This window comes from Poecilia reticulata, chromosome 5 (assembly GCF_904066995.2).
Source record: "Poecilia reticulata chromosome 5, P_reticulata-male-v2, whole genome shotgun sequence".
Classification (NCBI taxonomy): Eukaryota; Metazoa; Chordata; class Actinopteri; order Cyprinodontiformes; family Poeciliidae; genus Poecilia; species Poecilia reticulata.
The window spans coordinates 9369998-9397536 of NC_088834.1; the positions used below are offsets into that span (position 1 = coordinate 9369998).

Below are 27539 nucleotides of genomic sequence, written 5' to 3' on the forward strand. Positions count from 1 at the left end.
CACGAAACCATTTTGGTGCCGTATTTGATGGGCTTTAGTTTCTTCATCCTCTCTGATTGTTTTTCAATTGTGTAATTTGGATCTTTTTCTGTAAATGCAGCATCTACTAGAAATGTCAATCTTCATTGTGCATTTTAAATGGGGATTGTGGCTAAGATTATCCATTTTTCATATAAAAATGAATACAAATGGGTATAAGTAAAGTAGTCTAATTAACATACGTCAATACTTTTATTGAAGGTTAACGCCAAAATCATAGAAATGGCTTTTACAATCCGGAAATAAACAGTGACTTAGCAAAGAGTTGCAAGAAAACTCAAATATTTAGTAAAACGGTCTTTATAATGGTTCCTCCGAGACATGCCCTATAATAGCTATTCACTCTTCTGTCTTTTTTTTTTTCTCTGGGTAAGTGTGCACTAAGGAGGATAAATGTATTTGCGAGGTATCTTTAAATCCTCTGTAAATGAGGAGAATTTCTTAAAGTGGCTCGAGCAGTCCAGCTGGTCTACCTGTAAAGTGCCACCATTTCCTTGTTTTTGTAGTGGAATAAAATGCTCGAATCATGTTGCAGAAATGCAGATGACAAAATCATAGCACATTTAGATCCTGACCAGAACGGCATTTTAATCCCTACATTTAAGCTTTGTACTATATTGACTGAATTACATCTATCCAACTTTATTAGAGAAAGCTTCCACACTTGATTTTAACTTTTTCGTTGCAGAACGCAGTATTACATTTTAAATCTAAACCAGCTGAGCAGCACACTTTGCTATTAAAAAGGATTTGCATTTAAAGTAGCTATAAAGCAAACATTAAGCTTTGGTTAAGATCTCGGAACCATTGTTGTTCTGTCTATGATCTCTAAGATGATTTTTTTATATATATCTCTTGGAAAGCCTGGCTATGTGGATTTTGCTTTGCAGTATGCTGCTCTTTGGCCATGGGTCTGAAACTTAAGTGTGTGCCTGAACACAGAAGGGTGTGACAAATACATGCCAAAATATAGGTGGACTGTACTGACATTTCAAAAATGGCTTATGTCTGGAAAAAAAAATTAAATAAAATACTACCTGTCTGATCTCTGGTTTGTCAGAACAGATTTTCTTCTGATTTCTTTTATGTAATTTCACTTTCAAACATACTATAAGCTTTATTTAAACACATGTCACTTGGTAAATTTTGTTTCTGAGCGTATAATGCATTCATGTTGTCCAACCTTTTCTATTCACCTTTTCAAATGGTGAGTCTCCATGGTTTGGGAATCGCATAAAAACTTGTCTTAACAGAAAATTAGAAAGCTGTCAAGTTGGTATATCTCTGATCTATGTAATGTTTTTTTTCCTTTAATTATAAAAAATGATGGTTGCAGAGTGGTGAGTCACCTACATACTTGTGATGGCATATTGTTCTTTTAATGAAGTTGCAGTAAAGCAAATCACAAGAGAACTCAACATTTATCACTCTGTATCTGCACTGTATTTAAAAGATTAATAACCCATATTATGAAACACAACTGAAAATGGCTCTAAATTCCTAAACCATACTGAAGGTGACCTGACACAAAGGAATCTCTTCATGAAAACACCTGATCAGTATCATAAAGGATCACTTAGTTACATAAAACGCCACCCAGTGGACTTTATTTTCATTGCACTAAATGATGTATCTGCCTTTTGATTATTTTGTTATAATAAAAACTGGTATACTAATGTTAAGTTGTACTATAGATTGATAATAAACTTGAGTGAAAGTGTTTGCTGTGTTTGTTTGAATTCTTTATTTGGTTAAAATATATTAGGCTTTTTTTGATGCTGGAATAGTTTTTCATTTTAAAACTTGTAGAGCATGAAATGTTTTAAAAGTTTTGTTAATTTTAGATAGTTGTGCAGCATCATTTCAAAATAAAAGTAATCTCAGGGCCCTTATGCTAAAAGTGGACAAGTTTAATGAAAAGAGTTATCAACGGTTAGATATTCCAAAATATATAGTGAAGTGTGAGTAGAGGTCTTTTTTGATTGTCTTCTGGACAGTGTCCTTCTGGAGCCTAAGAATAGTTGAACGATACTAGATTCCAGCAAGATTAAAAACCTAGTTGGTCATCCTATTGCCATCCACCTTCATTGCACTGGTTTGTCTCACAATATGTGAATCTGACCTCCAAATAAGAGGCTTCTGTGCCTTGCTGTAGGAGACTGCAGAAATGTTTGAATAAGATTTTTTTTCCTCTCTCAGCATGCCATTGTATGCAGAAATATTTTACATGTCTTTGTAATGGATTAGTGTATGGTTCTGTCTTTAAATGATTCACAAATTTTATTGTAAATTGTACATATATCACAATGTTGTGAAATGCTACTTGTGTGTGTTTATCCATATTATTAAATATTATCTTTGACAGTGAGACCACCCTATGTAAATTGCAGCTGGTTGAACTTAAAACCTTCCGTAGCCTCTTAAACATGCACAATTTGGAGGTGTGTGTGTGCTTCTTGTTCTCTTGAGCTCCCTAGTCTCACCTAAGTATATCTTGCTGCTTTGAGCTTGCAGTTTGATGCATTTGTAACCTTGTTCAAGTTCTCAACCAAACCAAAGTTGTGCGAGCTCATCCACATTCTGCATTTATTTCTCGTTTTCTATGTCATTAAGCAGGTATAATGTAACGTAAAGTGGACCTATGCGTGAATCTGAGTTTATAAGCCTCTGTGAGTGTGATCAAGGTTCAATTTACAACAATCACGTTTTTCAAGTGATTCCAGTTTATTAGAATTAGAGTACATATTCTGCAGTATATTTGTTTTCAATATAAACTTGGCAAGACGTATTTAGATGTTGCAAAATGTAATTGGAAGTTCTAAGGCAGCACAATTTTGCAGTACAGCTGGAAGAGCACAAAATTTTTATAATTATAACAACATTTTTAGAAGGTAATCTAATTACTTAAAAATCCTAAATCTTTGTAAAAATACAATGACTTTAAATTTCAATTATTAAATGTGTGCTTCCTGCCTGAGTAGAGATTTAAAACACTTTCAAAGTAAACATCAAGACCAACCCCTAAATATACAGATCAGATCACATAATGCAATACAATTTATCCTGCACTTTTTCAGGAGTGAACACTTGAGATGAAGAAATTATTGACATACATTTTCATTACTTCTTGCCAAGAGCAACAAAATAAGGAGATCTACATAAAAAAATATGCAATTAATGTAAACAGTACACACAGCATCCTTCACCCCAGTCTGAACAGAAGACTGAAAAATCCTAGCAATTCCCAAAAAAACTTGTAGTTGGCAAAACAGAACAACATACATGAATTACAACTTCAAAATACTTTAATCTCAGTTAAACTTTGATTGCATTTCGTTGGTTCCCATAATTGCAATCCCGTAATTAAAGAGAGAAATTATTGAATTATTAAGACATTGTTACAAACTATCTTGGAGAAACATGATGGGAGGTCCATGTATTGAAGCTGTTTAGGTGTTAAGCCTTTTTTCTTTCAATTTTGTTAGACAGCACAAACTCACTGGTTGATCGAAGGGACCGCATTGAAAGAACCTGGAGATTAGATTTAACATATGACTTAATCACCAGATTTATTATAAAAAGAACTCTGAGGTATTTTTTTTCCTAGAGTTGGCAGTGTGACATCTTTAGTTGTAGATAGATGTATAAATTACATTTTCTCCTATTTTGGTTAACGTGCCATCAATGTTTACACATGAGTGTAAAATATAATGTGTTCAAGAGTTTAATGCATCAGATTCTTAATACAATCGAAACAGTTCACAGTGATAGAGCGGATTGTTGAGCTTATGAGTTTGTTTGCCTCAGTGACAGTTTTGGCAATTGGGATGACAAGGCTGATTGTTGACCCGACATTTACAGCCACCGGATATATCGCCAGTTCCCTGCAAAAAAAAAAAAAAGTTAGTGCATAACTCAAACAACAACAACACATCCTTTCTTTTCATATTGAATTACACAAGTTTGTGTAGTTTCGTTTTCTTTTGTATCGTGCAAGAATATTTACGTTTGGTCCCCATCGGGCTTGTTTGGTGACCCAGCAGATTTCCGTCTTGCACATCAGACAACAGATCCAATCGCAGCCATCCTTTTTCTGGACGATGATGTCACACCGTGGGCATTTCATGGCTTCTCCATTCTGCAGCATGTTCTACAGTCACAGTATTATTTAACACTCAGTTTGCAATAAAGCCCAAACAGAAAGCATAAGACATGCACTAAATGCCACTTTCTAAAGTTTTGTGTCACAAGCGTTTCTGACGCAATTGCCAAATTGTGCAGATTAAGTGAAATTACACACAAAGTGGGCGACTGAATCAATCAGCAAATATTCATCCAACTTAAAGATCAATAATTAAAAATGAGAAAATAGAATATTCTACGCCACAGAGTATTCTATTATTCTTTGGTGTATTATTATTTTTGAGGCAACATCTTGCCTCAAAAATTGCAGTATTGCACACTATCTTGGCGTATTGGATGTGTTGTTTTTAGTCTGTGTGTGTGCAGTCATGATTAGAAATTTTTATTTTGAAAACAGACCAACATATTTCTCTCTGTTGGTAAGTACTTTTTCAAATCACTTCACATTGAAATAACATTTCCAAAGTGATTAAAAACAGCTATATAAAAACAACAGCAAAAATAACAGTTACCACACTCAGCTCTAGGCTATCCTACCTCCAGCATCTGCTTTGTCTTCTGAGCTGCTTCATCGTTCTCTGCTCGGATGCGCAGGTCATCCTGGTAGTCTTTGCAATTCATGTCTTTGTGGATGGCCTAAAGCAAAGTTAGCAAAATCAATTATTTATTATACTTTTAATATTACAATGTACAAAAAAAGAAAAAAATCTATTATTCCTTTGAGTCAAAATTGCAAACTTACTCGGCAGAGAATGCAATTGGTCTCATTGCAGAGGTCGCAGTGGAACTCGTTGACATCATCCTCATAGATGCACCACCCTCGACAGTTGGGGGTCTGGCAGTGGAAGCTGTGCTCGGAGCGACTCTCTGCAATGCTCAAGCGCAGCTCCAAAAACCGCTGGTGCTCCTCCTCTGTGAGCAGCTGACCAAGGAATTGCAGCAGAATTACAGGTTGCATATTTCCCCAGGATAAGGGAAGATCAATTAGAAATTGCATCGCAGTAACACTTGAGCAAACGTCTAAAGCTGCGTGCGCTTTGCAACAGTGATTACTCCAAGTGTGGGTTCTGACTGCAGCAGCAATGTTACTAAATGTAGATTCAATAATGTGTTGAAAAGTTGAAACAGACCTCCTTATTTACTATAAATAGTTCACATGCGTCATTGGGTTTTCTGCGTTCAATGTTTTTTAGCTCACCTCTTTAATCTCTCGATCCAATAACTTGCTCTCGCAATCTGTATCCGCACAAGACACCTCTGCATCCTGGCTGTTTATGACTGTCCCTTTAAGACACTCCCTGAAGGAAAACAACACGTTCAATTGTTCAATTCAATCATTTTATGTGATTTTAGAAGTCTTTTTTTAACCTCTTAAGCTACAAAAAAAAAAGATGTCCTCTCTAACCTGCAGAAGGTGTGCAGACATTCTCTGAGCACAATCCCTTCTCCTGGCTCCAGAGCAGAGAAACAGATGGGGCAATCTGTCTCTGTGGTGTTAGTGATCAGGTTCTGGTCATCTGTGGCCAGCAGGTGCAAGTAGTTCCGCTCACGTTCCAGCTGCTGAGCCTTCATTACAAGATCACAGAGGAAAAGGTGAACAAAACATGGATTTAGATCAGCAAGTACACATAATTTATATCAACCATTACTGTCGCAATTTACTTTAACAAAAGTGAACTGGTTGTAATTCAGACCAGTTAGTCCCTTTAAATCATATAGTAGGTATTGCTTAGGGTGTTAATCAGCATTGCGTACCTCTTCATATTGCAGTAAAGCCAGCTGTTCTTGCTGAATGCGTAAGACTTCATCCTGGTCTGGCTGATAGAGATCTGGCACCTCATAGTCCTGAGGTCTTTCTGCTCCACATATCTCACAGCCGGGGCGGGTTGGTTTGTTGAGGAAAGTGCACATCATGCAGGCCCAGCCCAACTAAACACAAATACACAAAATAACTCCACTGTTAAAAATGTAATAAGGGTTAGCATATCCAAATTAATTTCATAATATGTCTTGTCATTAGATCATTCTCAGAATGAAGAAAACATCACTTTAAACAAGATTCAAATGTAGTTCCATTGGGTAATTAATAGACTTTACATGGGCATGGAATTAATTCATATTAGGCATATTAGGCTTTTGATGTATATTTTTATGCTGTCTTTTAGTTGAATTTATTGTTGGTGTAACCTAATTCAAACAGGATCAAAATTATAAAGGCAGGTGCAAAAATCAACCAAACAAAAAACAACAACTTCATGAATGCTTTATTTAAAAATGTTCTACTGGTCTTTTGGAATAATTCTGACATATTTTTACCACTCTTTTTTGCTGGACTGGGAAGCTTCTTGACATGGATGTGGCTTTTGATCATATTCACCAACTCATTAATAAGCTTGAGTTCAGGGTTTAAATGTTTGCCATGGTTTAGTCTGAAACAAATTTCCATGTGTATATAGCATCACTAGAATATTCAGGTAGAACCAAAGATCCAGGCTTACGTAACTAAAGTTGAAACTGCAAGAACTCCAGGCTCCCCGACTACAGTGAAGCAAGTTCCACATTACTGCTGATTCTTCACAACTAAGAAATCATGGCTAGCCTAAACAACAACTGGCTATTTGACCACAATTACAACTGCACTGTACAACTTAGATGGAAATAAACAGGGCTACCGTGAAATTACTGCCTGAAATAAATTATACCACTTGAAACGTAGACTCTACTATATGTTCTAAGAGAATAAAGATTGCATACAAATATAAAAAATGGAGAAGACACAATAAATTAGCATAACAGTGGATTTCTGAAATGGCTTTCCCAAAAGCCCTGAACTCGAGTCTTCTTGGACTGTACTTAAAAGTCGGGCTTGTGCAAGAAAACCATCTGACTTAAGTTAGCTATCAATTCTGCAAAGGTACATGGTAAAATGTCCAGAAAAAATGATCCCAAATTTTTGTTGATGACTTCAAAGAGTAGTGTAGTCAATGAGCAACTTGCAAAGGGATGTTTGTTAAATATTAGTAGGGCTGAATGTGTATCCGGTGGAGCCTGTATGAATTTAAAGAAGGTTAATCAGAAAAGGCATGGTTAAGTTAGATATTAAATTGTTAGTATTATGTCATCCATGCCCATGAACTGTGTGTGTAAAAGTTTCAACAGAAGTGTATTTATCAGTCATTATCAAGCCTATGATTTTTGCATTATCTACGTTCTCACCTGAGGTTTAGGTGCAGGTTTGGGAGGAGTCACAGTTTTAGGAGGAGCAGGAGGAGGAACTATGCCTCTAGGATGAAGCTGCAATGACGCCAGAGATTCCGCAATACCTAAAGACAGAAATGGAGTGCAAGTCAAGTCACAAAGAAATTCAAGCTATATCTCTTTTTTTTATCAATATTTGGTTGGATAAGCTCAATTTTTCTTTTTCTTGTTTAATTACTTGACAGAAGTCTTCACAGAAACTGCATAGTTTGCCATTCCAATCAATAACCAAGAGCTAGAAAAGATCAGCGATGCACATATAATTTGCCTGTTTTGACTGCTGTTTTATGTCAGCCACATTATTGTCAACACTACTGACAAAAAAAAAAAGAAATTTTATAAACAATATAGAAGACAGGACACCATTTTCTATATCTGCAGTACTGACCAGCTATGCGCTGTTGTTCCTGGTCCTGGTTGTGTTGCTGCCGTGTAAGCTGGGCTGCATTGGCAGAGAGGATAAACAGGAAAGCCTGATCTCCGCTCTTGCGGACGCCGTGGCTGTATAATGTCTCTTGATCTTGGGCCAAGCGTTTACCGATCACCCAGCGCTGGAGCGTAGGGTGGAACCCAAAGTCCTGACTGATCTGGAAATGCAAAAAAAAACAACAAAAAAAAACAGCATGAAATGTAGAAAAACAAAATAAATGTGAAATGGAAATATACAATGATGTCAGGGAAAATATGGAATTGTAATACATTAGCTATGATTAATAAATTTATTTCAGGCTTTTTGATTCATTACACTGTGGCCAATATTTTCTTTTAGCTTTAGCATGTCCATCAAGGTCAGTTTCAGACCATTCAACAGGCTCAGTATATTATTGGTATGTATAATGTGAATGCATAGCACTTAGAATATGATATTTAACCAAATACTGCATTTTCTTCTATTACAATACTGCAAACACTCTTACTGTGATGATGGATTTGAGCAAATATGTTGTTTTCAAATCAGAATGGTGTGGCTTGCATTTGTATTCAGTCCCTTCAAGTGCATTCCACAAAATCCAGTGCAACTAGTTCCCAAGTAGAGCGTGCCTTTGGGTAATTTAACTCAGCATAGATCCAGCTGCTCTATGAAGGCTTCAGAAGTTTAAGGGAGAACAACATTGAACAAACAGCATCATGAGGACAAGAAGCACACCAGATATATTAGGAGTAAAGTTGTGAAGAAATTTAAAGATCAGCCACGAGGCCTGGTGTAACTGTGGGGAAGAAGGAGAGAGAGCCACAACTTGGGTGGACAAATCTGGGGACAGGGTAGTTATCAGTGGTGCCTTACATAAATCTGACCTCCACTGAAAAGTGACAATACGAGAGGCATTGCTGGCTGAAAGCCATAAAATGCTCTGATTGCAGTTTGCCATAAACGATGCAGGAGTCACAGGAAACAAGGAAATAAGATGCTCTGGTCAGATGAGACCAAAAATGTACCTTTTAAGCCAAAACATGACAGGGATGGGAGGAAAACTATTTCACACCACCTTAAACACACACTATCCTCACTGTGAAACATCGTAGTGGTGGAAGCATGCAGCAGGCAGAGAGGCTTGTCTAAGTCGATTAGAAAATGGATGGAACTAAATACAAGAAGTAAAACTCTCAGAAGCTACAAAAGACTGAAGACAAGAGATTTCACTAAAAGCAGTTCTGGCTTAAACATAAGGACAGACCTGGAAACACTAAAGCTCAGTGTCCAAACTTAAACCCATCTAATAATCTGTCGAAAGTTTGAAAATTGCTGTTCAGATATTCCCCCATCCAGAGAGCCTGAAATAGTTGCAGAGTTCAGTTCTCTGAGTACTGATTCACAGCACTGCTTTGCTTTACCCTATCCTATCACATAACAATACAGGGGTATAGGTTGCATTGTGACAATTAGAAAAATACCTCAAGGGATATGAAAGCAATGCAGCATTGTGTAGATCACATGGTAATATTGCTAGGTTTTTGTGAACTACTGTAAAAAAAAAAAAAGGAAAGAAGCATTACTGCACCTTATCTTTAACTTCTGCAATTGTCATGCCAGTGGAAACAATAAGGGTTATTGGAATATAGTCTTCTGACTCTGCATCCTGCACACCAACCATCAATCTACAAACAAGAAAACAGTACACTCTATGAGATGAATGCAATTTTCTATCAACTTAGTGTTGTTCAAACGTGTTTTTTTTTTCATTTTCCAATCAGAGAGAAAACACAAGACAAAAGGCATGATGTTAATATATACAAATGAAATTCTAAGAACAAGCAATAAAGTGAATGTCCTTTGCCTGAACTCCTGCATCCCCCACCTGAAGGAGTCCTGAGAGTAGACATGGCTCTTGATGTTGACTGACACTTCAACAGAGAGCTGGGAAAGTTTCTTGCACAGCTCAGCTGCTTCTTCAGAGTCTCCACTGCTGATGGCTTCACCCAAGGAGAGAGCCAGCGCCTCTGCTGCAGGATCAGGAACAGTTTAACACGACTTCTTATTTATGTTTAAATGAGTTTCTGAAATATGGGTTTGTCCAAGTGTTCTATGTGCGCGTAGGTTTCACTTTCACAACCCTTCATCAACATAGACTAAAAAAAGAAAAGAAAAGAAAAAAGCTGAATATGTAACGGCTGACTAAGCTATAGAGATTAGTTTGTATACGACTGATCTGTCTTACTTACGCAATCTGCAGAGAAAATAAGTGGCTAATCATAAACCGATACCAAACCGGGACAGCAACAACACAGTGAAGAAGATTTAAGAAGTTAAATAAATCAAGGTTTAAATAATCAAAGGAAAATCCAAACAAAATTTACCTTCTTTTATGTTCCCTTTGGGTGAAGTTTCAGAAGCCATTATTGTCCCCCAGACGTCAGGTAACGCATGAATGACGCACACTTCACAAGCCGAACAGAAAGTAGTGTCCAACTTTAAGAGTTTGAGTTGTAGCTGTCAGCCCCGCGTCCAAAGTCTCCTCCGCTTATCCCCTTTTAGGTCGCAGAGGAAGCAAATATAAGGGGGCTTACATGAGTTACTTCCTGCCTGATTTTGCCTTTATGACGATCTTACTTCTAAGCGCCTGTCATCTGAACGGAAAGTGAAACTGGATCAAATTCAGGAAGAGGATATTTAAAGGGATCTACCTTTTCTCCCACGGCTCACTTTTTAAGCTCACTCTTTGGTTTGAGGTTTTATTATTTTTAAAAAAGTAATGACAACAAAACTTTAAAACAATACAGACAATGAAAACCGAACCAGTGTTATGCTATTTACATTAGATTTTATTTTTCAAAGAAAGTCAAAGCTATGACACCAAAAATCCAGCAGATGGCAGCATCCTTCTAAATTGGAAAGTACTGGACAACAACTGCTGAATTCATATTTTACGATAAATGAAAGTAAAACAAAACAATAACAAAAAAAGAAAAATTAAAAAAAGGATTGAGATGCAGCTACGATCGCTAAAAGAAAAATAATGATAGAGATTAAATTATCGCATAAAAAGATACATTTTGAGTAAAAATGAAAACTAAAAATGCAAACAAACCAATTAAGCAAAATCCTTTTTGGTATTTTGGGAAATACCAAAAAATAGTGTTAAGGAAACCACAAACCTATATATACACGTTGTTGGAATTGTATATTGTTCAATGCAATGTTATTCACTTATTTTGCTTTCTTTTTTAATAAAAACGGAACAAACGTGGTATATTTTACAAGGATTTTCCCTTTAATTAGAACTACAAGTGCACATCTTGAGAATGAAATGTTTCAACAATCCTCTGTAAAGTAGCTCAATCTCAGTCACATTTCTTAAGTCATTCAGATGCTTATCCCTCCTCATTTTAAACGTGTTTATGTGTATCAATGTCCTTACGTGATTTTGTAATTTGATCAGGTCGTGTGTTCTATTACATAAAGTCCCAATACAACGATGTTCATGATTATGTGAAAAGTTCAAGATTCCATAAAATACTTTTTCAAAACGATCTGTGAGTACGTGAGCTTAACTTCTTCAAAAGAAGAGAAAACCAGGTGGGTATTTGCTTTGTTTTTTGTTTTTCCCCTTTTTTTTTATTTCTTTTTTTTATTACTGAAGATATCGAATCCAGATGCACGGCGCACTTAAACCGGCCAATCACCGCGGCTCCAGCAGGAGGGGCTGGCGACTCATTTCACCGGCTCATCTCAAAGTTGCAGCGCATCCTTTAGACCCCGCCTGCCTCTCTGTCAGACTCCTCTCTTACCTGCCCGTTCTTCCGCCGCTGCATCTCCTCCTCTTCTCTCCAGCCTGCGAGACTTTTTACTGAAACCTTCACCCCGATAAAGAAGTGATAAAGAAGCTCGAAGCGTTTGGAAAGATGTTAGCTTGCGCCGAGATGATCACTATGTGCCTGCAGTCGGCCAAACAGAAGCATCTTCGGGCTCAGCAGCAACAGCAGCCGCTGCACAGCTCCGGACAGGGGCTTACTATCTTTCACGATGTAAGTGGAGATTTACTCGAACACAGTGAAAAGTCTAATATTTTGCACTATGTTTCATGTTTTTTTGAATTTGTAGTAGACCAACATTTGTTAAGGTTCAGGTCTATCTCTCTCTCTCGCTATATATATATATATATATATATATATATATATATATATATATATATATATATATATATATATATATATATATATATATATATATATATATATATATATATATATATATATATATATATATATATATATATATATAAACAGGAGGGTCTTGTGTGTGCGTGCGCGCGCATGTGTGTTATTTTAAATAGGAACGAAGGAAGAGCTGCAGCTGCTGCCTCTGCATGATAAATTAAGCTCTCAGTTGGACAGTTTTAGGGGCTGCTGGAGGTTCTCCCCTTTTGACACACTGTCACACTTGTGCTTTCTGCAAGGCTTTACCCAAATTACCTCAAAATGAAGTTGCTGAAGTTATAAACTATGTTTCATAAAATTCCTTTGGGAAGAAGTTGAGGATGTTGTTGTTATGTTCAGTGCTATACAATCATCGCCTGAAGAGCTTAGACCTGTTTCTGCTCTTCCCAGGAGCCCTCAGCTAAAGGCATGCACAGACATGCTCATAGACAGTCCTGCTTCAAATGCTGCTTAAACAAATATCACCTGCTGCCAGATTAACTTGCAATGCTGCCATAGAAACCGTCCATCTTGTTAGAGGTTTTCAGGCCAGGGATGTTTCCAGATTTGAACTCTTACTATAGCTGATAGCTTTGAGTCCAGTCTATCATTATGACATTACCCACGGCAGCTTTTGGACAGTCACAGTACTTACCAGGCATTTTCATCTCTGTAAATTGGTAGCCATCAGCTTCTTTTAGTGCTGTGCAATTTAATTATCTCTGGAGGTTGAGTCTGCTGGATGTGTCGCATGATAAAACATTGTGCTTGAAGTGTTTGACAACAACTTGTGAAGGATATAATGCAAAACAAAAAAATATCTTAATTCTCCACTCAAAATTTGATTTATTAGCAAAATATACAAACTAGCAAATAAAGTTTGAGCTATTACATTGGTCTACATACCTCTGATTAAAAGATTTCTTATAATCCAACACAAAGTGCCACTTTTAAAGACTGCTGCAGTCTCAACTTTATTAATCCCTTTCCAAACAAGGGGCTTGGTGGAGCACCCTTCTGCTATTAGGACTTGCTGCAAATTCATTGCCAAACCTAAGCTTCTGGCAGCATTTGTGGGAAATCTTATCAAATCTTCATGGGCACAGGTCTCCAGGTCATTATTTTTTCCAGATTGATTTGTATGCTGTTGTTCAATTCACCAGGTCTTACTGGTGGACAGTAAGGAATACCTTTGATCACTGCCCTGTTGCAAGGGTCAATGATGTTCAAGCTTCAGCTTCCTCACAGACAGCATAGCATTTTCTTGTTTGGTTTTCTGATACTTGATTGAATTCATCTTGCCTCTGACACACCACAGATTTCTAGTGCTAGGGAAAACAAAACAGCACCAGAACATTACTGTGCTGCTGCCACACAATAGACTTTCCACTGATCTACAGGTCAAAAAGGTTAGAATTTTGATCCATCACTTCACAGAGCACAATCTCAAAACTACTTGTTTTATTCTGACAAACTTGGACCTGGTTTTTACTTTGGTTTTTGGGTGGAAGTGGTGTTATACTGGGAATTATGAAATGGAACCCTTTATTGGTTACTATGTGTCTTATTGTGGAAGCTGAAACCTCAGTAGCTGCCACCACAAAGTCCGGCTGCAGGTCTGTTGCAGTCAGTCAGAGGGTTGTGACTACTTGCTTTCTAAGGAATCTGATAGCTGGCATCAAAACTTCTTTTTCCTCTACATCCATGATGATGATGGTGATGTAACCACTGCTCCTTTAATTTGCAACCTATGCTTTCAACCCTTCAGAACATGCAAGGTCCTTATCTTTAGGATCCCAATGCTCTCTGACCCTTTGGAGAATTAGTTTGACTTTGTGAGGCTATTTCACTGTTCTTTAGTGAGTTATTGCAAAAAAAAAACTGCTGTAATTGTCTTGGTTTTGATTATAATATTTCCCTGTTCTTAGCTTAGCCCATCTTAGGGTTTGATGCATTAATTTCTAATGGTGTGCTTTTTTGAGACAAGAAACAATTTCTCTAGAGTGGAAATATTTTTGCCTGTTGGGTACCCAATTATTTTAAATTAACCGCAGTAAGATTTTGATTTGAGAGAGAGTTTTTGCTTTGAAAGCATATTGTGCAGTCTCTTGCTGTTGTACCTATCAAACCGCTCAGTGTGAGGCAGACTCTCCCCTGACTGTGAGATATGCTGAGGGTATAATTCCTTTTATCCCTCGAGTAAAAGTAGCAAAAAAGTCTCTGGGGATGAATTATTGTGATATGTTTGGATTTATTGTGAGGGTGGTACATACTTTTTTTGTTTTTTGTTTGTTACTGTGAATGATTGAACTGCAGAAAATAATTATGTAAATGAAGGGGGGAAAAGCATGTTTTCCCCAGAAAGGATTTTGATTGCGAGGATGATTGACTCTGTATTACACAAGTATTTATTCCCCCAAATTAAAATGTGATAAGAGCATCTGCAATAGGTTCATGGTGAGTCCTAATTACAAGACGATGAGCAATTACTAATGTCAAGGATGCAAGAATTATAGCATCTTAGAGATCATGCTTTGCTTCAAAATTGAAGTATTTGAAGGCCAGAAACAACAAATGATGCTGTGTGTGTAGGCTGTTTAGTTATTCTTAATGATTCTATGCATCAAGATGTTTGTTTCAGAGTTTTGCTGCAGATTGCCATCTCTTTTTTTCCCCTCACTTGTCCTTCACATCCCTTTTCCTACCCCCTCCTGATGTTCATCTCTCCTGCTGTGCTGGAGAAACGGTAAAACTATTACAGTTGGCAATTTTTCATGGTAGTTTAGGAGCATACCAGTCACAGAGTCCTCGTTACAATCACCTTTTGCTTAGAACTGTTTATTTTTCAGAAGCCAATGCACAAACAGAAGGCCCTGTGAGAAGCCGCTGTCTTAATTCCTGCCACCATGGCATCAAACCAACAGCGCGCTGAGAAGCAGGTCTGACCTTTTCCTGGGATTGCTTTAAATGACGCATTATCTACTCCTGACACTGAAAAAACCCAGACACAGGCCACAACAAACAAGTTTAAAGGGTCCTGTTTTACACTTAATTAAGCAGGAGGAAGAAACACTTTGATGGTAAAAAGAAAAAAAACAATAAGAGAAAAAAAATGGTTCACAAAACAGAACTGGATGGCCAAAGGAAAAACACTTAAAGTTATGTAATAACTGGAGAGGGATCACAGTGGCATTGTCATGCCACTGTGTTGTTTAAACAATAACTTTGATTAAATAAAAGAGAACTGCTTTAAAGGTACCTTTATGTGTAGACAGATAAGTAGAAAATAGTGAGATTAGTGTGTTGGGAAGAGGTTGGAAATGACCAGAATCTTGTTATAAGTCAGGAATTGACATATGAAGGGCAGAAGTGCAGAGTTTGAGCTTGTTGACCTATAGAGAGTGAAAGTGAAGTGCAGGTTTGGCAGTTATTAATAACTTACAGGTTATGCCTGGCATGCTTGTCAGGCATGACCTCTGGCTATCAATGGAAATAAATAACTCAGAGAAAGAGGAGCATAATCAATAGCTGAGAAAATATCAAATGCACTGTGGTCTGTATAGTCAGAATGTATGGAGCATGACCTCTTCTAAATGAACTGGTCTGATGGTGTAAGTTCTTTGAAGGCATTGTCTCATTTATTTATGCCCTCCAATCTTGACTAAAATACAATCTCATTTGTAGTGATGTAAAATGGTAAGATTTTAGAGCAACATACCTTCTTTTTATTTTTTGTGATAATCTTCAATTTAATGACAAGAATACATTTATCTCTATACTTTAAATGTTTTTGTTTCTTCTTGAATATTTTTCCTCATAGTACCTGCTGCGCTGTGGTCCTTGCTATCAATTCCGTTTTCTTCACCACATCGTTTAAACAAGCACAAAGACAGTATCAAACTCACTGGAAAACACAATTAAAACTGATTTATGCAGATCTGGGTAGATCTGTAAAAGGAAGCACAGGTGATACTGCTTCTCTCACTGGAGACCTCTGGATACCAGCTGACTGATTTGGAAATTGGATGCACACAAGCTGAAAAAAAATCAGGAAATTGAGAGAAAAGTCACATGGAGCCTTTGGCTGAAGGAACAAAAAATGGGTAGGAAGGGAAAACTAAGCAACACATGACTGAAACTGACTAAATTCAGCATGGGCAGCATCAGTTGTTGTTACCCAGGCTTTTCTTCAAGCAGCTGACTAACACCTTTTACAAGATCAAGAGTGAGGCATATTGTTGCACTTCTTTTGGGAGCCAATGAATGCCTTTCCCAGAGTTGGTGACTCATCTGTTCTGGAGCTGTTTGGCTGATTTGTGCTGATATGTGTCAAGCAAGTTTATTATCTTCAATATTTAAAAAGCCACGCTTATTCAGATGATGCAATGGGTAGAGGTGTTTAAAGAAGAGGATATTACTCTATATTAGAGGATATTTGTTTATGTATTTATAGTGTATATTCACTCTCCTGGCAAGACTCAGCATTTTATTGAATACACCTTTGTAGTCCTCATTTGGATCCCATTTTTGCCTTCAGAACTTCCTTATTTATTTGACATAAATTCAACAAGGTGTCTGAAACATTCATCAGACAGTTGAGTCCATAATGTACATAACAACAAAAACAAAACAAAAAAGACTTTTAAAGACATGGACTTTAAAAAAGTAATACATTGTATTATTTTGTCCTTATTTATTCTGGCCAAACAAAACAGGACAATGTGGTTGACAGAGTAATAATTTCTTTTGGCATGTGCTTCTTCAAACTGAACTGGCCTTGGTATTCTATGAATTACTCTCTGATCCCCAGCACAGGCTTTAGGCCAAAGGTAACTGCAGAAGTCAGCAGACAAGAGAGGCGAAAATGCTGCTCCAAAACATAATTTTGCAACCATGCTACTGTTTGCCATTTAGAAGTCAACTAGAAAAAAACCCAACGCTAAAATCCTAGGGGTTGGGGCATTGCATTATTACTGTTGCCAAATTGGACAAGCTTTGGCCAATACGTCAAGCTTTTATGCTGGAACAAAAACAACAGTCCAGAGAAATAGCATAGTCATGCTGGAACTGTAGCTCTGCTTAACTATGCATAGAGGCAATAATCGCTGCCAATCTCTGACCAGCAAGAGTGGTTACATTGACAGTCTCTTTTTAGCAAAAAATATCTAGAAAGACTGTCTAAGTGTATGCAAATATCACTCAGTTCTGCCTTAATGCCTTACTCTAAGTATAAATCCATGCATAAATGGACCTTGAAAGCAAAAACAGAGCCATTCAAAAAAAGGTTTCTATGTGCATGTTCTATGTTTTTTTTAAGATGACAGATCTATTTAAGTGACACTCATGCTACTCTTTAAAAAGCCTTTTTTCCTGTTACAAAAAAAGCTCTCAGCTGAAGCATTGCACACACTGCTGCTAATTATAAGCATTGCACCACTGAGTCCCCCAATGGGAAGAAGTGAAGAGAAACTAAGGCATCTGGAACACAATTACTTAGACTTGTCCATATACTGTGCAAGACTGTTTTATTTATAAGGTTACTTCTTAATTCAAAAAAATCCCCCAAATTAGCATATAATATGGTTATTAACATTAAGATATTAAATTAAGAAGAACTGAAGTGAACTGACAATCTCCCAGATCATATATGCAGGTCCCTTTTGGTTTGGTTTGTGGAAAATGCAGAAGAAATTTTGATACTGAACTATAATTAGTTCAAGTAAAAATTGAAATATTGTAAAAATTGTCCATTTGTGAATGTGATTTGGATTTTCACAAACAATTTCAGTCTAATTCACTCTTTACATTGATGATCAATATGAAAGAGATAAAACAGAGACTGTGTTGGCTGCAATAGCTTCCCAGTTGCAAGTGAAATATAAGCTGTTTAATATTAAAATTGAAGAGTTTGTAGCCATAATAAGTCAGGGAGACCTTTAGAAATAAATTATAAAGCTACAAAGGGTAAAGTGGTGCGAAGACATTACATAATTTTAAGTTAATATATGAAGAGATTATATTGTTGCTTTCCGCGACAGACTGGCGACCTGTCCAGGGTGACCCCGCCTCTCGCCCGGAACGGTAGCTGGAGATAGGCACCAGCAACCCTCCCGACCCCACTAAGAGATAAGGGTGTTAAGAAAATGGATGGATGGATGGATGGATGGATGGATGGATGGATGGATGGATGGATGGATGGATGGATGGATGGATGGATGGATGGATATTGTTGCTTTCAAAGTAAAAAAAAAAACGTTTTGTTTTGCTTTACACTAACAATTAATTACAAAATTTAGGGTGTATTTCTGTGGAACTATTAAAGTTGAACCCCTTCACTATATAACTGGATGCTTTAAGCTTACGAACGCGCTGATTTTGTAAAATAAAGAATTCAGAAAAATTAACTTGGGGAAAAAACTCAATCTGGAAAAGGATGAAACAAATTTCAGAGTCTTATATAGGAATGGTTCTAGCCTTTTTTTCACTGCTCTTTTGCAGTTTCACAAATTTCATTTTTATTATTTACCTTTAGTTTAATTTAATTTAATACATTTTTGTTATTTTAGCATACATTTTTATACCAGCTTAAGTGTCTGTGACAATGTTGAACATATTGCATTTTAATTGTATAGTTTGTCAAAATTTCACAGATTGATGCTAATCTTTTTATGACCTAAAATAATTGTTGCATGCTTTGTTTAAGAGCTTTGATTCAAGTTGGAGGACTCATAATAAAACATGATCACAATTTTACAGTATAAATAAGAAGAATAGTCTGATATTTTTTGTCAAAAACACAATTTGTCTATTAACATTTGAGTCAGGCAGTAGCGCAGTGCCACTAAATTTTAGTCCACAGACAGAAAAGCGGCTGGCTGCACCAAGACCTTTTTCAAAGCTGGCAATTTGGTGTTCCACATCAGAAAAAACACATTTGTGTAATTGGTTAAACCAATGATGCTTCTGTTGAATTTATTCGTAACACTTGAGGAAACAGTGTGCACGGTCTCATGGTTCCGGAACTGACATTCAGCCTGTGTTCTTCCAGTATACAAGTGCTTTTGTAACCATGTGGCATTTGCTCTAAGAAACAGCAAGCTTACTTACAGTGTCTAAAGCGTACACTGTATGTATAGAATGACAACATGTCCAATTATCAAATTCCCTTGGCTAAAGCTACTCTTTTATATTAAAATGTACGCCTGCAGTATGTGAGGACAGAGGGCTGTGTCTCTGACAGGCTAGTCTGCAGTAAAGAGAACCTGCAGGGATGTGTGCTGGCACCGTTCCTGTTCCCCCTCTACAGTGCAGACTTCTCCCTGAACTCCCCAGGCTACCATCTGCAAAAGTTCTGTGATAACTTTGCCATAGATAACTTCATCATCGGTGAGGAGAACTCAGAGTACAGCCAGTGGACACAGAACTTGTGGACTGGTGCCACTTAAGGGAAAACTAAGGAGCTTGTGATAGATTTCTGCAGGCACAGACTGCCTGTCAACACACTGACAGGTGAACATCTGTAAAGCTGATATTGTAATAATAGTTTCTTATAAAAAGTATCAACACTGATGCTCTTTGCAGAAACGGTGTGTACGATGCACCTAAAGGTCTTTTTTGACGTTTTGTTTGCACCAGCCTTCCTATACGGTGTATTGCAGTGGAGTAGCAGCTTATCTACATTTGTGAGGATGTTGATAAGCTCACATAAAGACTAGCTCTCTGTGCTAGGTTGCCTCTTTGGCTTAGTTCAGGTGGTGGGACTCATAAAAAGATTACTGTTGAAAAATACTTGAAGCTGTTGCAGAAATGAGAGCCACGTCAGTGATAAACAGCTGCATCCAAGTGCCCAAAGGAGCATTCTCACAGATCCTTCTTCCCAGCAGCTGTTACACTCAATTACTATAATTTCTCCCAATTAACTCAAATTTAATGTTTTTTTTATATCCCTACTGTTATTTTAACAGTTTTCCCAGGTGGTAAAGTACTGCAGCATGTTCTGGGAGGTTGAATATGAGCAGTTTAATAAGAATGAGGCACCAGCAGGACAAAAGCAAATGGCCCCTTTGCTGCATTGTGGCCCTGAAATGACTGTTTACTCCAGAAGCGATGATGTTTCGTCCCATTTTGAAGATTCTCCGTTTCAGCTGCCATTGCCATTAAATATGACTCACTCACTCTCACACACTCACATGCACAGTCATTATAAAAGCTTATGTAAATGTTCCTGTTTTGGTAATCCTTCTAATGAATGCATAAATGATGTAGATATTTAAATGGCAAATATTTAGTCGATATCAAACATTGGATTACGTTTTTCCAGACTATTTATAACCGTGTAGTGGACAAATTCCTTATAGGGCCTTGACTGAAACTAATGGATTTATCCTTTCTGCTTTTTCAGATTTTCCGCAGAGCTGACAAAAATGGTGAGTAAATATGCTTAGTGAGGATTTGAAGTGCCTCAATTGTTTTTTTTTGTGATGTTTAATTTGTGATAAAGCCTCAGTGATAAATTGGAGCAAAACAAGCAGTTTGCATGAATGACACAGAAACTTTTTTTTATTCATCTCATGCTTCAATTAGCTATCTAATGCAATTAAAATTTAGCTAAGGCTGTGGACTAGAAAAGATTGAAAATTTGTCTCATAAAATAAAATGCCTTCATATGTATTGACAGAATATTAATCCATTAATCTAATCTATACTTTTGCTGCAGAAAGAAGATGGCATATTTAGCGTTTTATTTTCAGATTCTTCATGTTAAATCCAGTGGCGTAATCTCAGTAGCACGCACACACACACAACTTACTCCAACCCCTGTCTCCTGTCTTATGTCCAGCCAGCCCAAAACTGTAAGCTGTCTCCATCTAGCCACCCGCTTGAACATTTTCTGGAGGCGTCTCTGGCAAAATCTGGTGCTACTTAATGTCAAATCCCATGCGGAGATCAAAATAAATATTAAACATCATAAAAGCTTTTATCCAACCAAAGATCCTTCAGTAAACTTTTAAGACAGCACTTTCTGCACAGCTTACGGACCTGACATTTTACTTTTTTGCAATCACATCAAAGTGTACAGAAGTTTCCTATGGCAACCATTTTGTCTCAGTAAACCCTTGAAATGATTTCACTGCTTTACATCATAAATCTGTGAGGTTTCTTGAAATAACATTACTTTTTTTGTTATGTCATTCTCTCACACTTCCTCCCACAGTCCAAAAACATGACTGTTAATTGGTCTGTCTAAATTGCCCCTAGGTGTGATTGTGTGTGTATGGTTGTTTTTCCTGTGTGTCTCTGTGTTGCCCTGCGACAGACTGGCGACCTGTCCAGGGTGACCCCGCCTCTCGCCCGAAACGTTAGCTGGGGATAGGCACCAGCAACCCTCCTGACCCCAATAAGGGACAAGGGTGCAAGAAAATGGATGGATGGATGGATGGATGGATGGATGGATGGATGGATGGATGGATGGATGGATGGATGGATGGATGGATGGATGGATGGATGGATGGATGGATGGATGGATGGATGGATGGATGGATGGATGGATGGATGGATGGATGGATGGATGGATGGATTCTCTCACACTTTTAAATTGTTTTCCATGAAGTTGCATTTACTGAACACAACAGATCACAGTAAATTGAATTAACTTGTTTGCCTGTTATTGGGTCATATATATATATTTATAAATTTTATATATTTTTTTCTTGCTTTGATGTGTGATGCTTGAGATATCTAATCAGACTATCACTAAATCAGGAGAAATTGTGTCATTGTTTTTATCATTCGGTTTAATTAGGTAGGCTAATGTCTTGCTGCAGTCAGAACCATTCTGTTTCCCATGCTTTTGTTGTGCAATATTGGCTCACCCAGAAAGATATTTATTCATCTCTAATAACTGATGAAATAGGGTGCCAAAGCAAATCAAGGGGAGGGAAGTGTAGCCGTCATCACGGGACATTGTTTTGTTCACACTTCAAGGAGTCAGTAATCATTGTGCCTCTAAACAACAATTGCTTCTCGATAGTATTAACAATGCTTAAGAAAGACATTCTGAATGATACATTGCTCTGATTCTTTCAACCAAATGCATTCACTGTTAGACTTTTTATTATAATGAATTCAGCAGAGATGAGTGTCATCACTAAACCAGCTGCACAAAAAGGAAAGGGAAGGAGAACCATAAATGCTAAAAGCAAAACACAGAAAAAATGTACCGTCCCACATTCAGTGGTCTATATTCCTCAGTATTAAATACAACTGGGAATAGGCTAAAAATATAATGTAAAAGAAAATGATTGGCTTTGTTTTCCCTCAAAACTGTGATTCAATTAACTATTTGTGAGATTGACAGATTTGATTGTTTGTGGTTCTTGAATATGCTCTTTTTAGTAGTGAAGAAACTGAATGCATAACTTTTGTGAGCCCATAAGAAGAAGATTTTGATATGTTACAATATCCATCCATCCATCCATTTTCTTCCGCTTATCCGGGGTCGGGTCGCGGGGGCAGCAGCTTCAGAAGGGAGGCCCAGACTTCCCTCTCCCCAGCCACTTCTTCCAGCTCCTCCGGGGGAATCCCAAGGCGTTCCCAGGCCAGCCAAGAGACGTAATCCCTCCAGCGTGTCCTGGGTCTTCCCCGAGGCCTCCTCCCGGTGGGACGTGCCCGGAACACCTCACCAGGGAGGCGTCCAGGAGGCATCCTTACCAGATGCCCGAGCCACCTCAACTGGCTCCTCTCGACGTGGAGGAGCATTATGTTACAATAATTTTGCAAAAAAAAAAAAAAATTGAGGTACAATTAAGTTCCTCCTCTTAGGTAAAAGAATGGTCTTAACTTTCTATATTACGCTTCATGTATTTATCAGTTCATGCATAACATATACATTTTAACACTTTTGTTCAGAATTATGGGAGGTAAAACTTCACCAGTAACTATGTTTGCAGAGGGGCAGCTGTTGAGAGCATTTAGCTCACTAAACAGCATCTGTCACAGCTTTTTCATTCAACATCACTCGTTAATGCAAGTGATCTATTTGCATACCAGTTCAGTAATTGATTTAGCTTTAGTACTAATGTGACGTCTGTTATTGTTCGTAAATTAACTACTTTAAATGATTCTCAGTATAAGAATCTCATATAGATTCCTGACCAGAGAATCAGCTTTCATCAGTCAATGTTCAGCCCAAAATCGTTACATGGTCAAGGATCAGTAAACTGATATTGTTTTAACCTAACAGTTTCAAGGTTTTCTGCATCATTGCTTTCTCAAGCAGGTAGTAGGGCTCAACAGACAGATATAAATGACAGCTGAAATTTCTTCTCATCTCATATTTTCCCTGATCTGAAGAAAAAAATGCCAGCCAGCTTCAGACCACAAGTATAAAAAATTGCTGAAAACAGAAAGTAAAAGTAGCACGCTGCTGTAAGTGAGGCTTTGGAAAGTAAAAGAAATGCCTCAGATTTTCTCACAGATGGGCTTGTGAAACATCCCAAGTAGGACATTGATGCTAAGAATACCAGTAATAGCTTGAGTATGCAGAGATCCATAGAAGCTTACCATAAAGAAACCAAAGCCATCTCTCTTAGCAATGTCGGTTGCTACTGAAGCGTTGGTGGGGAATTTATAAACCACTTAGGAGAGCCTGCATTGGGACTAACCTTTGAAGGGATACCAGCATGGCCTACTTTGTGCCCTACTTTGCAGGACATCACAACTTTCTTATTTTGTTTCTTGTTTACTCTAAAGGTTTTGAGACATTTCTTTAAAGTAATTCAACTTTTTTAACCTCAGGAGCGCAGATGCCACCCAGGGGCTCTGCTTAAGAACCAACAGGGCATTGCAGATTCCTGTTTTGGATTATTACTATTCTGTTTGCTTCATATAGATTTTGCACAGCTGTGATGCACAGTGAAAACTCCCAGCCACATTCATGGTCAGAGCATATATGACTGTTTTAAAAAGACTGTTGTACCATTTTTTTTTACTTTAAAGTTACTATTACTTGTGATATTTAGTTCTATGGCTGAATTTTTTTTTTTAATTCCTTAACCAATCTTCTCTATCCTAACTCATATTGAGAATGTTTGCTTCTTAGAAAGTCTTGTGTTGTGGATGCATAAACAAATATCAGATTTAGTGGAGGGTGATAATGCCACAAAAGTCATGTTGATGTCTGCCTGTGAGTGTTTTTGGACCTGGTGAGCTCATGTGCCAATGGGTCACGCATGAATGATTTATTCATTTCAAGCCATCAGCTGGCATTTGAAATGTGAATCTGTTCCCTACCGAATCTGCTTTAACCAGATTTAACTTGATGGAAGCAAAGAACATTTTAGTGAACCTATCTTTTTCAGTATTTAAAAATAAATTTAGTTCTGCTCTTTGGGCTGTTATAAAAGAAATACAGAATTTCTTCTGGATGTGACAATTGAATACTTCCTCAAGTGCAAACATTATTTGATTTAACTGAAAAATTCAGGGTATTATGTAACTTAACACTTTCCAAATTTGTGCCAGGAGATCAACCTCAGCAACAATTCTAAAATGAAATGTAATCTGGGATTTCATGCTACTTTTGGCGCTTCCTTCTGAATGTCATTATTTGACCAGTTTCATTGTGGATAGTGACACTCCTCAGTTGTCATCCTCAAGCATATTTAAAAGCATGATTCTTCCTCAAGTCGATATGGACATTTCTCACCAGAACACATTCACAATCCACTTTTTATTCCAGTTTAATTGCTGCACCCCTGCAGAGGGCTTGTACCAAATCATAGACCTATAGAAAAAAAGACTAATTCTGAAGACTGGTGCTTTTACATATTTTTCTTACTGGAAACCTCCCCCTTTTGACATATGAAGACATATATCCTAGAACTGTCAAGGCTTCCTGTGAGTGTCACTTTTGAGAATCCTGCTGTCTGTCTATCTTGGCACTCCAAATATAGGAATCTTTCCAAATATGACACAAGGAGAGACATGTGGAGAGATCTTTGGTTTCACAGTCTGCAAGCCACAGTACAGATGGTGTAAAGATATAAGTAATCAGCACAAACTGTGCATAAATGGTGGGAAAAAAAGCCAGTGCTAGACAGGGACGTTGGAAAGTAATGTGTGAAAGTATTCTACTGAAAATGTCCAGTGCTAAATATTTATCTAAGAAGGACGGACTTTGAGAATAATAAAAATATATGCTTTTGCTTCACATTAAATGTCTATTTGTTTTGCTAAGAAAACAAACACTGTAAAAAAAATGTAATTCTGGCCCTGCAAAGATAAGTGTGTAAGATAATGGATGGACTGAAAGAAATGTTGGACACTGATTCTTTTTTGTAATTTCCATCCATCCATCCGTCCGTCCGTCCGTCCGTCCGTCCGCCGTCCGTCCGTCCGCCCGCCCGCCCGCCGTCCGTCCGTCCGTCCGTCCGTCCGTCCGCCCGCCCGCCCGCCAGCCAGCCAGCCAGCCAGCCAGCCAGCCAGCACTCATCTTCACTTAATCAGAGATCTACCAAAATGCCCTGACTTCTAATTTCTCACAAAACATGTCTAAGTTTTTTGCCAAAACCATCAACATTTGTATGGAATTATTCAAATGTGTAACTTTATGTAATTTTTTTTGTGTGTCTTGTATTATCTTGTAGAGCTAAAAAAAAATGAAAATGACCAAATGTGGCAATGACACACAATGACTTGTACCTTCTACATACATTTATGTATGTAGAAGCTACATACATAAATACATTTACATACATTTACAGACTGTAAATGCTACAGTCTGTAGCATTTAGATGTTAAAGTCTTACTCAAGAATATTTATTTTAAATAAACTAGTGATTTCATGCATAATTAAATTGATCTCAACTTTATTCCTATCTAGTTTGTTCCTGGGTTTTCACAGGGCAAGAAAACCTAGAAACACACCATATAAAGTGGCAAAAAGTAAAAAGGTTTAACAAGTATATATATTTTTGTGAGACACTGGAAGGGTTACATGATCCTGAATTTAACAAAAATACTAAATGGCTGTTTGATGTGATGTGTAGAAAGTTGCTTGCTATGTTTCTGCAATATAAGCATAGAAACATAAACCTCTCCTGTTACTGAATGATAGTTTTCAAAGAATGATCAAACATGTTCTTTTTCTTGTGTTCCTGCTGAGATTTCTTTATGTTAATATAATTTTCTGTTCAGCACTGTCAAGTTCAATTTTGCTTTATTTTGACTCTGATCTTCACGTGTTCTTTACTCACAATGACTGAGAGTCCAACTCCCACTGGAGTAATTCCAATTGCTTGAGTGTCATTGCTGAGTACTGCTTGCTGCAGTCACACTCTGTTCATCTCTACTAATTTGTAAGGTTGAAAATCTCTCATAGTTTTTGACCGGTATAAGCTTACTCTTGGCCACCCTGATTTATTTGTACTGACAGTGGGATTGATAGTTTGCTCACGAAGGAGCTCTTCTTCACAGATGACAATCCAGCCATTCATCCTCTGCTATTGATTTTTCGGTGCAATGTCTGCCACAAAAAGCTGTGCTCACAATTAACTAGCTGAAGTAGGAAGTCATTCCAAACTGCTAAACAAGTATTTATTTTATTTTTTTCATATTTTATGTATCATATTTATAGTTGCATATCATTTATCAATAACTTTGTTTTCCTTGCATAGTTTTGTGCAAGACCACATAAATAAATGTTTTGATTCATTAAAATGTGATGAGTGGTATGTTGACATATCTAGAACACAGTGAAAAGCGTGCTTAAAGGATTTATTCCTTCAAACCAATTAGGTAATTGTTACAAAAACATGTAGATATTAGTAACTTAGGATAGCAGAGCCATAACTTCGTAGAAAATGTAAAGTTAAATGGAAATAAGAAGACACATGAAGTCTGAAATCAACTGGGACAAAGAACCACGTTGTGGCAGGTTAGGAAACCTTGAGTAATTCTGTCATAAATCCTTCACTGCTTTTCAGATGACGGCAAGTTGTCATTTGAGGAGTTCAATGCTTACTTTGCTGATGGGATCCTGACAACCGAAGAGCTTCAGGAACTTTTTTACTCCATAGACGGACGGCAGAATAAGTGAGTGTTTATTTATTTTTTGTTTATTGAAGAAGAATATAATGAGGAGACGTTATCAATTTTTGTTCCTTCATCCAGTCATCAGCTCCAAGTTAAACAAAATACATTCTGAGGGAAGTTTTTAGTAAAGAATATGTCCCCTGAAAGCAGACTTCAAAAAAATAACAGTTCACATCCTCTGAATATAAACATCATTAAATGCACCAGGAACATCAAAAACTCAATCAGTTTGACCAGCCTGAGGGTTTCTGCAGAAGTTTGTGCTTCGAGTGGAAATTTAACTCGCCACAGCTGCTGATGAATAAAAAGAAACATATTATTGAGTCTTATATAAAAGCCTTTATTTTCATTATGCTTTATCTTTTTTATAA

At 37.3% G+C, this 27539-nt stretch overlaps 2 protein-coding genes across 2 annotated transcripts in view; one reads left to right on the forward strand and one right to left on the reverse strand.

Moving 5' to 3' along the window:
* Positions 1-3740: 3740 nt before the first annotated feature.
* On the reverse strand, positions 3741-10593 carry rbck1 (RanBP-type and C3HC4-type zinc finger containing 1). Its single transcript, XM_081606983.1, has 12 exons — positions 10237-10593; positions 9738-9882; positions 9441-9537; positions 7829-8027; positions 7399-7505; positions 5938-6111; positions 5588-5748; positions 5381-5480; positions 4925-5104; positions 4720-4818; positions 4046-4189; positions 3741-3923 (listed from the first exon to the last, which is right to left on the reverse strand). Exons 1-12 carry the CDS (start codon positions 10274-10276, stop codon positions 3843-3845), a joined length of 1527 nt encoding a protein of 508 aa, XP_081463109.1. The 5' UTR covers positions 10277-10593; the 3' UTR covers positions 3741-3842.
* A 1005-nt stretch (positions 10594-11598) lies between these two features.
* Positions 11599-27539, forward strand: part of necab3 (N-terminal EF-hand calcium binding protein 3) — a 34989-nt gene continuing 19048 nt past the window's right edge. The window contains exons 1-3 of the mRNA XM_081606984.1: positions 11599-11904; positions 20477-20501; positions 27060-27168. Coding sequence (XP_081463110.1) covers positions 11782-11904; positions 20477-20501; positions 27060-27168 — 257 coding nt within the window. The 5' untranslated portion in view covers positions 11599-11781. The remainder of the gene's footprint in view (positions 11905-20476; positions 20502-27059; positions 27169-27539) is intronic.